This window comes from Sphaeramia orbicularis, chromosome 21, assembly GCF_902148855.1.
Source record: "Sphaeramia orbicularis chromosome 21, fSphaOr1.1, whole genome shotgun sequence".
Classification (NCBI taxonomy): Eukaryota; Metazoa; Chordata; class Actinopteri; order Kurtiformes; family Apogonidae; genus Sphaeramia; species Sphaeramia orbicularis.
Genome location: NC_043977.1, coordinates 46,686,077 through 46,699,202, shown reverse-complemented (window position 1 = coordinate 46,699,202; position 13,126 = coordinate 46,686,077). Strand labels below are relative to the sequence as shown.

At 39.9% G+C, this 13,126-nt stretch overlaps 1 protein-coding gene across 1 annotated transcript in view; it reads right to left on the bottom strand.

The window, feature by feature from the left end:
- The window catches only part of pdia5 (protein disulfide isomerase family A, member 5), a 183,710-nt gene that overhangs the window by 134,425 nt on the left and 36,159 nt on the right, over window positions 1-13,126 (bottom strand). The window contains exons 2-3 of the mRNA XM_030125714.1: window positions 8,036-8,162; window positions 1,080-1,167 (exon numbers count right to left, since the gene is read on the bottom strand). Coding sequence (XP_029981574.1) covers window positions 1,080-1,167; window positions 8,036-8,162 — 215 coding nt within the window. The remainder of the gene's footprint in view (window positions 1-1,079; window positions 1,168-8,035; window positions 8,163-13,126) is intronic.

The following is a 13,126-nucleotide window of genomic DNA, read 5'->3' as shown; positions in this document are numbered from 1 at the left end:
TGAATGTGTTGAATCAGAATGCGCTTAATTGCTCTGTATCTTGATTTGGATGTGAATTGCACCGTGAGATGCCATACACTTTAATATATTGGATTGGAGATGCTGTATCAAGATGTGTATCGTATCAGCCTTACAACTAAGATTCCCAACCCTACTACCCAGGGATTCATTTTGAGTATTTCCTTTAAATCTTTTTAAAAACGTTTCAAAAATTTGCAAAAAAAAAAAAAGAAAACACAAAAATTGAAAGGCACATGTAAAGAACATATGTGTGAAACTGGAAAACAATTGGGTGAATAATGTCAGGGAAATTGTCGAAGCTGAAATGTTCAAAACGTATTCAAAAAATCCCAAAATTAAAATACAGTCATCAAACCATGCACTGCACCTCTCTTAGTGGTAAAAAACATATGTATCCTATTTGAAAAGAATCATGTGAATATTGTCTGAGAAATGGCATGGAAAAAAATCTTAGATGGAATTCCTGGTATATCTATAATATACCCTCTGGGGAGGAAGGGGTATTTAAAAAGTGTACACAGTAATATTGATAATTTTCATTATATAGGTTTTTATTGAGAAAATAAACCAGCCATAAACACACTTCAACGAAGCAGAATAACGAAAAAAAATGGTCCTGTATCTTCATTCTCACTTATACTCGTTGCACCATTATGTGTGTGTAGTGTTTATTATTCCAGGGTAAAAATGTGTCAGAAGCCTACAAAACTGAGAACTGCACTGGTACAAAGACATGTAACACATTAGCCTCAAAGCTTCAATAGCTGCACTAAGTGAGTGGCCTTCTGTGAAATTGTGCTCATATAATAGCACCAGTGGAATGAGGGCATTTACACCCTGGTGAAGAAGCCATAAATTGTGCAGATGTACAGCAGCAGAGACATTCTTGGGAGGAGTAAATTGCTCTGCCTTTATAAGCGCTGTCAGAAATTTCCCTTGGACAAAAGAGGGCCGTAACGTCGATGAAGACAGCCAGTCAATGGATGTGATGGAGGGAGACGGAGTGTTTCACTGACATAAACAGTGATTTTTTCCCCCTCAGTCATCCTATTACTTACCCACAGTTGACCCAGGCGATAGTCCCTTGGCCCTTCACTGTCTGGGCCACATCAGAAAGGAGCTTCAGGTGAGAGTCCCCTGATGTAGCTGCAGACACAGAGGGAAGTATGGTCAACCAGGCTGTTACTAAAACCAATCAATAGCTCAGGACAATCCCGAGGCCTCGAGACACTGAGGATACTGTCATGTCAAAGAGAGTGAAGAGGAATAGAGTTACAGTGAAGCTTGGCGTCCTAGTAAAGAAAGAAAGAAAGAAAGAAAGAGGAGAGAGATCACCGAGTTTGAGTTTGGGGGGTGAGAGAAGAGGGTTTCTGATACCTTTCACTGGCTGGGTTCAGGGAGGGTGCTTAAGTTACATCAGCTTTCAACATCTTACAATAGTGTGACTAAGCAGGGGACGGGAGGATTATACAGCAGTACAAAGACTGCAGCACACTCTGACTCTCCAGCCGGTGGAGAAGCCCAGCAGGTAGGTTTTGGCCGACCACTGTTTGTACCTGCTGCACGCTGCCCAGCATTTGAATCCACGGTGGACGACAGGAGCGAATTCTTTTAAAGAAGACACAGAGAGTTCATGACCACCGGAGACTTGCCCAATTTATTGAGGGGTGCAGTTCAGACAACAGTGTGCAATATACTTTGCTAGCTAAAACAACACACTGTAATATTAGTGATTTTCATCAGATATGGCAAGCAAAGTAGATTCCTCCGAGTAAAGTAAACACAGTGTAATATTCTAGTCCATGTGTAGGGCATAAATCATTTTTACACTCCCCTGCTCTGAACTCCAACATGTTTTATTCACAGAATGAAGAGAGGAATTCCTCCTTCCTGAAAGCTGTAGGCTGAGGCTATATTTAGATTTAAGGGCACTAACATGGATTCCCCTGAGTGCTGCCTTGCACCGGGTCAGTAACAAACACCTGGTAATTCAGAATCACTTTATTACCATGTGTAGACCAGGTGATAAGGAGATACTGGCAGGTACAGGTTTGCAATGGATCATTTTCAAGGTTTGGTCACAGCATAAGACGTAGTCATTGTTTGTTTAATATTCTTTCGAATCTTCAAGTTTCCATCTTGGCTACTGGGTTGTAAGAGCCACAAATGCCATATTTGAATAACAGGGTGATGGGTTTAAACCTCCCAATGAAATGCTACTCTTTACATCCTGAATAACTGTGACAATCACGTCAACTTTGCATAAGAAGTAGAGGTGAGCCAAGACTGGTGTCTTAATGGCCAATACAATAATGACAGTTCATTTTCTGAACCTGCTTTATCCTAACTAGGGTCACAGGGGTCGCTGGAGCCTATCTCAGCTACTTACACTACTTTACTCTGGACATGTCATCAGTTCGTCACAGGGCTGACATATAGAGACATAGAATCACTCTCACACCTATGGGCAATTTAGATTAACCAATTAACCTATCATTCTTTGTATGGTGGGAGGAAGCCTGAGCACCCAGATCGAACATGCAAACTCCACACAGAATGGTCCCACCCCAATCGACTGGTGTTGGAATCGAACCTAGGACCTTCTTGCTGTGAGGCATGAGTGCTATCCACTGCACCACCGTGTCAATAATGACAGTGATAAGCAGAAAAATAGCCTAATAATCAGTGGACATGATCAGTTGCTGGGCATTAACTATTGCCTACTATCACCCAGTACTAAATACCTAAATTAGTACATCTGAAACTAGGGCTGGGTAAAAATAAATCAATTCAATCGATCTTAGATCGATTTCGTTTTAATTTTGCGTAATCGATTAATAGTGGATAAGATCGATTTTTCAGAGCAGGACCGGGAGCATGCGGAAGCACGAGCGGCTCTGTCTTGTGAACCCCTGGGGTCTCGCTCACAACGGCTGTGGTGCAGAAAAGACGCAGAGGAAGGGTGGGGAAACACCCTCCGCAGGACGTCCTCCTGGCCTCAAACTCGAACCCGAATGAAGGAACTGGCCACCCGGAGGTTCTCTGAGGCGAGTCACAGAAGCCAGTCATTCTTGGAATAACTTGGATCCATACTATCACCTATGGCTGAGTATGGAATTTGAGGAATAGTAAAACAACAATGTCCAACTGCTACACCCCCCCCCCACACACACACACACACCCACACACCCACACACACAGTGACTAGAAGCCACCAGCCATAAAACACGATAAAGATGACGGAGAAGTCTGTTCTGAGCCACTGTAGACACATGGGAATGTTTCTGTCCCGTTCATTATTTAAGAGCAGATTCAGCTACTTACTGCTGAAATGTCATATTTATTTCCTTTCTAATATCAATACTGATACCAGTATTGATGTGTTGCATGACTGCAGTAGTCAAATAATCAGGTTACAACTCAAAATTGTACATTGGTATCACTAAATTAATCTGAATCAATCAATTAATACTGAATTGAATTGATATTGGATCGAATCGAATCGAATTATGATTAATCGATTCAGAACCATGTGAATCGAAATCGAATCAATTATGGAAACTGGCTATGATATCCAGCCCTATCTGAAACTGAACATTAAACTAATAATAAACAAGTAGAAAAGTAATCAGACCTTACTGATAATCTGCCAGTCGCACATCACTTTGCCCTTCCCGCTCACTGATACCCTGCCTTCCCAGGGATTATTTTGAGTCTTAACTTTCAATCTTTTTTAAAAACTTTTCAAAAATGTGTTAAAAAAATTGAGAGAAAGGAACGTGTGTGAAATTTGAAAAGAACTGGTTGAGTAATGTCCAAGAAATGGACAAGTTGAAATGTTAAAAATGTATTTTAAAAATCCCACAATTGAAATTCAGCCATCAACCTGTGCACTGCACCTCTACTAGTGGTAAAAAAGCATGTGTGTTCAATTTGAAAAGAATCGGGTGAATAATGTCTGAGAGATGGGATGGACAAAAATCTCTGACGGACGGACAGATGGACGGACTTCCTGGTATATCTATATACCCCCACCCTCTGGGGCAGGCGGGGGTATAAACATGGATTTAATGAGACCTCACAGAGACTGGCATCCAGAACAGAGGCTCAACGTCAGGTGACCAGGAAGACAGACAGGCCTGGGATACCTTTCTGAATGAGTGAATGAGTTGGATAATGCAGTGGCTGCAAGTTGTCAAATAATAGTTTGATGAGAAGGACCAATGTGGTAGAAAATCTGCGTGAGAAGGGGAACCTTTACTGTCTTTAGACACGGATGTACTCAGTAATACCGCAGCCAGTGATCAATCAGAGATGCAGCTTGACGCATGCAAGCCTTATCCAATGACCTAATGCAGCCTGAAATGGACCATGAATTATGAAACAAATCTGTGGCTGAAGGCTTCTGACAGTCCACTGCTGCTTATTGAGAGATGGGAGGATCTTTTGAGAGGAGAAATCACTAACACCACAAGGCTCCTTCTACAAGTCTGCTGAGTGCGTGCCTCTGCTCTGAAATCTGCAAATGAAAATGGAATTAAAATCTATCCGGGTGCATTAGGCATTCCCTGATGGTAGGAAGAAAAAGCCAATTTGTAACTTTTGGACTGTGTAAAGCGTTTTAGTTTCTATTTAATGGGTACTCTCTAATTGTATAAGATGGGTACTTGCAAGTTCATTACTGAGACTACCGTGACCATGCCTTTAAAAAAGGCTGCAGGCTACCACTGCACAAAACACTGTTTCTAACATTTTTAAAATATATATATATATATATTTCACATCATTGAGGCAAAATACATTTTTAATCTGATTTAGGTAAAGTGCTACTGCTACACAATATGGACAAAAGTATTGGGACAAGTTGAATTCAGGTGTTTCTTTTCTAACGTGGGTCTGGGATACAAAACAATAATGATAAATGTCATAATATAGTTTTCTATTGTGATAAATATAATTGTTTATAAACTATATGTACAAAAATATAGGGACACATTATGGCTACAGCTCATAAGATGTCCTGTTCATGCCGATTTGAAATAAACATGAATATTTTCTTAAAGTTTAATGGGAGATTTTTCTATCTAAGTGAGATGTGAAGAATGTAGATGGTTAGCTGTGGTAGAAAATTATTATTTACAGTTGGAGCATGAAAAATATTTTAGAAATGTAGAGGCAAAACATTTAAAATCATAGTCATAGATTTAAAAAAAAACAAAATCAATGTTGAAAGAAATTAAGTAAAAACCAAGCTAACCAATGCAATGATATTTCTCACAATGTAAAACTACATTACAACATTTGTCAGTATTGTTTTGTATCCCAGACCCGTTACAAGAGAAACACCTGAATTCAATGTGTCCACATACTTTTGTCCATATAATGTACCTTCATTATTAGAGAAGGTTGTCAATTGAATAAGGCCTACTACATTTAATTACATGTATTTTTTATGTAAACAGAGCAATAACTATACACATTCAATGTCAATTTGATTATTTAACACTTGAGACATGTACAGTCGTCCTCAAAATTATTCATACCCCTGCCATTTTTTGTAACTTTTTGTTTTTGTGATGAAATGAATGAGTTTTGTCAAGTTTGTTTGTGACTTATATGTGATACACAAGTGAGGAAATAAGAACAAATGATACTTGGAGAAATACTTTATTTCAGGAGTATTTTATTAGAGGATTTCCAAAAAATGCCACGTTCAAAATTATTCATACCCTAGGTTTACTAAGTCCGATGTCTTTTCTTAATAGTCAGTAGAATAGCCTTTGTTCTTGATAATGGTTCCTGTAAGTGTCCACAGGTTCTCTTCTGTCTCCTGTGGGGTTTTGGTCCACTCTTCCAGGACCAAAGCCTCCAGCTGGGTCCGGTTGGATGGTTTCCTACCCTTCACGCTAGTCTTTGGCTCCCTCCACAGATTCTCTATATGATTTAGGTCAGAGCTTTGACTGGGTCATGTCCTTGAACCACTACTGCACTACCTTGATGGTATGCTTGGCGTCAGTGTCCTGCTGGGACGTCCAGTCAGGACCAATCTAGAGTTTCTCAGCAGACACTTCCACATTGTCATCCAGGATGTTGATATAATCCTCCTTTTTCATGATGCCCTGTATCTTGATGAGGTTCTCGGTGCCACTAGCAGAAAAGCAACCCCATAGCATTATGTTGCCACCACCATGCTTGATGGTTGGGGCTGTGTTCAGCTTGCGTTCTTCTCCTTGCTTCCTTCAGATGCAGTCAACATCCATGTGGCCAAACAACTCCATCTTTGTTTCATCAAATCACTGGATTGATGACCAAAAGCTTGGATCCTGGTTAAGAAGAGCTCTAGGAAATGCCAGATGAGCCTCCTGATGTTTCATCCTGAGTCATGCCATCTTCCTGTGTCTGCATCCATGGAGAACTCCTTTGTGCAATACTGGCTGGATGGTTGTCTGTGATACCTTCATACCTCGGTTATTTTGGTGGCAACATAATGCTATGGTTATAACCTATAATGCTAGGATGCTTCTCTGCTAGTGGCACTGGAAACCTCATGAAGTTACAAGGCATCATGAATTTAACATAATTATATCAACGTCCTGGATGACAGCGTGAAAATGCTGAGAAACTCTACACTGGTCCTGATTGGACGTCCCAGCAGGACACTGACCCCAAGCATACCACCAAGGTAGTGCAGTAGTGGTTCAAGGACATGACCCAGTCAAAGTCCTAACCTAAATCATTTAGAGGATCTGTGGAGGGAGCTAAAGACCAGAGTGATGGGTAGGAGACCATCCAACCGGACCCAGCTGGAGGCTTTGGTCCAGGAAGAGTGGACCAAAACCCCACAGGAGACAGAAGAGAACCTGTGGACACTTACAGGAACCATTATCAAGAAAAAAGGCTACTCTATTGACTATTAAGAAAAGACTTTGGACTTAATAAACCTAGGGTATGAATAATTTTGAACATGGCGTTTTTTAGAAATCCTCTAATAAAATACTCCTGAAATAAAGTATTTCTCCAAGTATCATTTGTTCTTATTTCCTCACTTGTGTATCACATATAAGTCACAAACAAACTTGACAAAACTCATCCATTTCATCACAAAAACAAAAAGTTACAAAAAATGGCAGGGGTATGAATAATTTTGAGGATGACTGTATCTGCTGAATATGTTAGTTCATTATCTGAAGGTTATATTCATATTGTTACAATATGCTCATATTCACCCAGTAATGTATACGTCATTTATTTTTTGAGTCACTGACCCCATGCAGCAGACACCAGTCTAAGATGACACATTATCGGCCAGTGCTGGGTCATGTCTCTAGGACAATGGTGGAGTGCAAAGTTTACGGCTGCACAAACAACAAGCACAAACACATGCTTTCCACTCAATCTCACTCACTGACCGTTGCTTGTTTACTCACACTCAATCACTCAGAAACAACAATTGTTCGTTACTTCTGGCCGGCGATGGCTGCTCCCCATAGGTTCTGCCCTCACATGTAATTCATGTAATAAAAAGGTCCAGTGTGGTGCATATATGGCAATTCTTTTCTGAATTTGTGCCTCTCTAGCTTATAAATAATACACAAAGCACAATTATTGTCGTGAGCATCCATCCATTTTCTGAACCCGCTTTGTCCTCACTAGGGTCACGGGGGTCGCCTGGAGCCTATCCCAGCTACTTACGGGCGAAGGCAGGGTACACCCTGGACATGCCAACAGTATATGTCAGCAGGGCTGACATATAGAAACAAACAACCACTCTCACATTCACACCTATGGGCAATTTAGATTAACTAATTAACCTATCGGTGCATGTCTTTGGATGGTGGGAGTACCCGAAGAGAACCCACGTAGACATGGGGAGAACATGCAAACTCCACAAAGAAAGGTACCACCCCCATCGATTGGTGTTGGAACTGACCTTCTTGCTGTGAGGCATGAGTGCTTTCCACTGCACCTCCATGCCGCCCAGTACAGGTACACTTTAATATCCGTTTTTCCTCACCTGTCTTTGTATAGAGCACTAGAACATTAGTTCTTGTCCTGAGCAGCTTCTTGAAGTCTTTATGGTCGCTGACCTTCTCTATGAGAGGAGACACCTTCACTGCATCCAGCACTAGCAGCAGCCACACCTGGTGAAAAGCAAACAGACAAACACTACTGTTAAACGTCTATACAACACAAACTCTAAGGACTGGCAGTCAAGCTCACCAAATGTTGAATGTTCCCCCAAATGCTGTTGGAAATCTCATGAGATTTATAGTTTATTTGTATATTTAATGTTTTGTAATGTATTCATAAAAATAGTAATTATGTCATGTAAGCATCTTATTAAGGGAACATTTTGGTGCAGATTTACTGTTTGTGTTCAAACCTTTGTGTACTCTGACAAATGACATTAGATGAGGTGATATTTTGGTATTGGTTCAGATGATGCTCAGGAAGTGATAATACAGATAATACACATCCATTTCCTCTGTGTATCCCAACAAATATTACTGTCGTCATGTCCTCTGTTTTCAAATAAAATTAATGTCTATCTCTTACAATCGCTCAGTATCAGTCTGTAATACTTGTGATGAATAATACTGTGATGTGACTGATGCTGCAGTCTCATAGGGACTCATTATAGACAAAGAAATCAACAGTTTCCCCTAACAGAGGAGGAAAGCTTGAAAGAAGAGCTGCACATCTCTACATTCATATATTTAGCATGACCTACAGTTAAATAAAATTACTGGGGTTTATGGGTTCGATCAGTTCAGCATCACAACACAGTACCTGTAAGAGAAGCATTTACCTTCCTATCCTTTTTCTCTGGTCAGAATAGACACTTTATAAACCATCTGTACATGGTGAACTGTGAAAAGCATAAACAAACGGAACTATAAAAAACACAGAAGGACATAACTCTTTGGTAAATATTTAATTCTTTGCTTGCTTAATAATTTAGCCAAAGCTGTACATATATTTGCTGCTATTAACGGACAAACTTGATGCTAATGTTGTGCTGTTGCTGCAAATATAGTACAATGTTAGTAGAATTTGGGGTGGATGTTCCATTACTGGGTGATCTGTGTTTAGAAAAAAAATTACTGTGCATGAAAACTTTCAAGAAGCAGACATCAGCTCATTTTAAAGCAGAAAACATTCTTGTCTTTCTGTTGGTCTAATTTTGCAATTATGTGTAATTTCATCATCTTATACTGCATATAGCCTCCTGTATGGTCTCCACTCCTCCCATCTCCAAAATCTGCAATATATCCAGAATTCTGCCGCCGGCCTCCTCACTCACACCCGCTCCAGAGACCACATCACCCCCATTCTCAAACAGCTCCACTGGTTCCCCGTACCACACCACATCCAATACAAGGTCCTCCTCCTCACCTACAAGTCCCTCCATGACCTGGCTCCTTCCCTATCTCACTGATCTCCTTCAGCAGCACTGCCCCACCCACCGCCTCAGATCAGCAACACCAACCTCCTCACTCCCACCTCTAGGACAAAGCACCGGACCTTGGGGAGCCGCCCCCACCCTACAGAACTCACTTCCACAAAACATCAGGAACTCAGACTCAATACAAAATTTCAAATCACTACTCAAAACTCACCGGTTCAAACTTGCATTTTCTTGAACCCCTTTGTTCTTTTGATTGTTCTGTTTTGTTTGTGAAGCATCTTTGAGTGTCTAAAAAAGTGTTATATAAGTGTGATGTATTATTATTATACTTTTGTATACATTCAATAATTACCATATAATGTGAGCCTATACTTCTGTTTTTGTTTTTTTTCATGAGCACTGTCTCACTTTTATAGGAGCAGTACTTGTAATGTTCCTTGTCTGTTGTAGTATTTCCAACTTCTTGATATACTTCTAGTTTAGTTTTCCAACATGTTGTTGTATTATGTGTCTTGTGGCCCATTTAACGTTGACTGTTGTCAGTTGATAGTGGGGATGTAACAATTACCGGTATAACAATAAACCACGGTAAAATTGCAGACGGTTAGTATTACTGTTTACATTCTAATTATCAAACCAATTATCTAATTACCAAAATATTGTAACAGAGCATTGTGATCAGCTAATATATCCCATATATTAATGCATTAACACAGTTATATACAATTAACACAATTATGCTGTTGTAGTGTTGGTTGATGGGCCCTTGAGCAAGGCACTTGACCCCCATTTGCTCCCTAGGTGTCTAACAGGGCTGCCCACTGGTCCAAGCTAGTGATGAGTAAAATACAGAGGGTCACTTTGGGTGTATTGAATGTCCACATGTACAATACATACTACACATATAACAACATCTGCTGCTGCTGACAAAGACCGAAGGTCTACCACTGCATCACTGGACTTCACTGACTCTATATATTGACAGCTCAGTGGTGTGAGCCCCCTAATATGCACCATAAAGGCCATATTCCAAAGCTTACAATTTAATAAATGACAACTAAGGGAAAACAACAAGAAGTGATTACACTCCAGCCATATGAGGCTAATTCCATGCATTCTAATCATCCCGTTGCCATCACTATTCATTAAAAAGCTCTTCCTTTCTGCCTACAGAGACCTAAATTAGACACCAAACATTGTCTGCTCACTCAGCGGATCCTGTCTGATGAGTGACATCACCTGGAATGAAAACAAGCACCTGTCAGGCTCATTTTCTAATTTTAATTCCCAAGTGGCTGCCCTTCTGATGGGAGTCTGATAAGAATCTTAAGGCATTACTCTATACTCACCTGGAAATTTCACAATGTAACACTGAGAAATAAAAGGCTTAAATACAGACAACTTGACTGACTTGTAATGTGCTGAGGATGAGACAGAGGTGTTGATGTGTTTTTTATTTTGGCTCTGTGTATGATTGTGATGAGGCGAACAGCGAAACAAGATAAACACACGATGCATCACTAAACGGATTCGGGCCCATGAGAACAAAATTGCAAAGGGTGGGTTAATTAGAGATGGGTTCAGAGACGTTTGTCTGCATAGGTGGGCATTCAGTGGTTATAGGAGTGAGGAGCCAGGGGTAGGATTAGGGAAGACATGGCTGACTGCCTCGCTAATAAAAGTAAGACGGCAAATGATGCCTGATAGCTGCCATCAAAGATTAAAATGATGCAAACTGAACATGATTCTTACATAAGCAGTATTTCACCTGTCAAATGTGTACTGTGCTTTTCCTTTTTGTGCAACAGAAGACAAGAAAAACTGGCGACAGCTTTCTGGTTTGAAAGCTAGCATCAACAGTAAGAGGCAATTTGTGTACAATATTTTACTGAGGAGAGTTGGGGCAGGCCTATGTCATGGACTGATGGATTATAACTACAGATGTTTTTGTTAAATGAAAGCTTGTACTTTTATATGTATACAGAGACAACATCACCTCACTCTGGGTTACATGTATTCAGTTCAGTCCAGTCAGTTTTTGTATTGATGGTTAATGGGATACAAGTAAATCTCATTAATGTTGTTGGAATAAAAGGTTTAATTTATGCTTTCGCAGTAATGAGACAGACCCAGTGACAACCTATAAAGTGGACTATATCAGCTGCTGTCTCATACCCAAAGTTATGGTGCACACATCACCCACAATTCAAAACTGCAAGAGTAAAAACGTAGCCTGCTGACTTACTGTGAATGCTAGCTTACTAAGAACACTAGCCACATGTACTCCTGCTACCTACATAACTACTAAATGTGTTATATATCAATGTCAACTTCATCAAATGCATAAAAAGCATTAAAAATTCCACCTGAGCATTAGACACAAAGTTACTAAGCAATCTTGCTGACCGACTCTGGAACGCAAATCTATTGTAGAAAGAGTTAATGACAGCTCAGTTATCAAAATAGCTTAATAATGACTATGCAATTCAAATACAGAGAATGTGATCATAGTTAGTTGCATGATCTCATACTGAACAGTGAATGGAGTACAGAAGCACACAGGTCAGACTGTGGTGCTTTTCAGATGTGTCCATGGAGCAAAGGTCAAAGTTAAAGCTCACCCTGACCTCATGTCTATCCATTCTTATGAACACTGTATCTTAGAAATGCCTGGAGGGAATACAGTGCCTCTAAATATGACTGCTGACAACTGAACATTTTAGGTAATCGGCTTGAAGTTTGGACATTTTTTCAGTATGGACTACAACCTATGCTGGTGACAAAAAATTATGGCGTACTCAGAGAAATGTTCGTCAGAAGTCTTGACCTTATATGTACAAATGTCATGACGTAACTAGTAAATTAAGAAGGAATTAAAATAGGTTTTAGAAATCGATTCGATTTTTGCCAAAATGAATATAAAGATAAGTTTGCAGCACCTGGAGGGTTTAAATTCAAACTTTATGAACTATTAGGGTCCAAATACACAAATAAATGAACCAAAGACTAAGAAAAAATGGGTTAAGCAAAATATGACCCATTTAAGTTATAAAAGAAAAGAGCTAAATAGAATTTAAAAATAATAAAAGTAGACATAAAATATGAATAGACACATTATTTGGAATATTAACAGTATGTGACAGTATGCATATCAATGAACAGTATTCACAGTATGTATCACCTATGAAACAGAATGTATATCTATGAAATCATATCAGAATGCATTAGTAAGTAATGCTAACTAATACTTATTATCTATCTTTAGTAGGGCTGTAACAGTGCACTTGTTTGTACCAAACCCTTTCGGTTTGGGGCCTTCGATACAATATGGAGGTGTACCGAACAAATACATGTAGCCTATGTGAAGAACGCAAACACTTGGGAAGCAGGGTGGACACAAGCAGAACCCACATGCAGGGTTTCCTCTATATACATTAAGCAGCAGCGAAATCTCAGTACCACTGCAAAAAAACCCAAAACATGACAACAGAGAGTAAAACAGAGGCACAGAAGCCCGTCGGATGTTCGAAGCATGATAAGTTTCACTTTCGGTTTTCGGTTTGTTGCAGCTTTGTGGCACAAAAGAGTCCACGGGTGCCTTTATAGCAAAAAGGTTTTATTTTTTGACTCAAGTTGGCAAAATCAACCTGCTGCTATTCTCCTTCACCGTGTCTCTGCTGCGGTGTTACTGTGAGG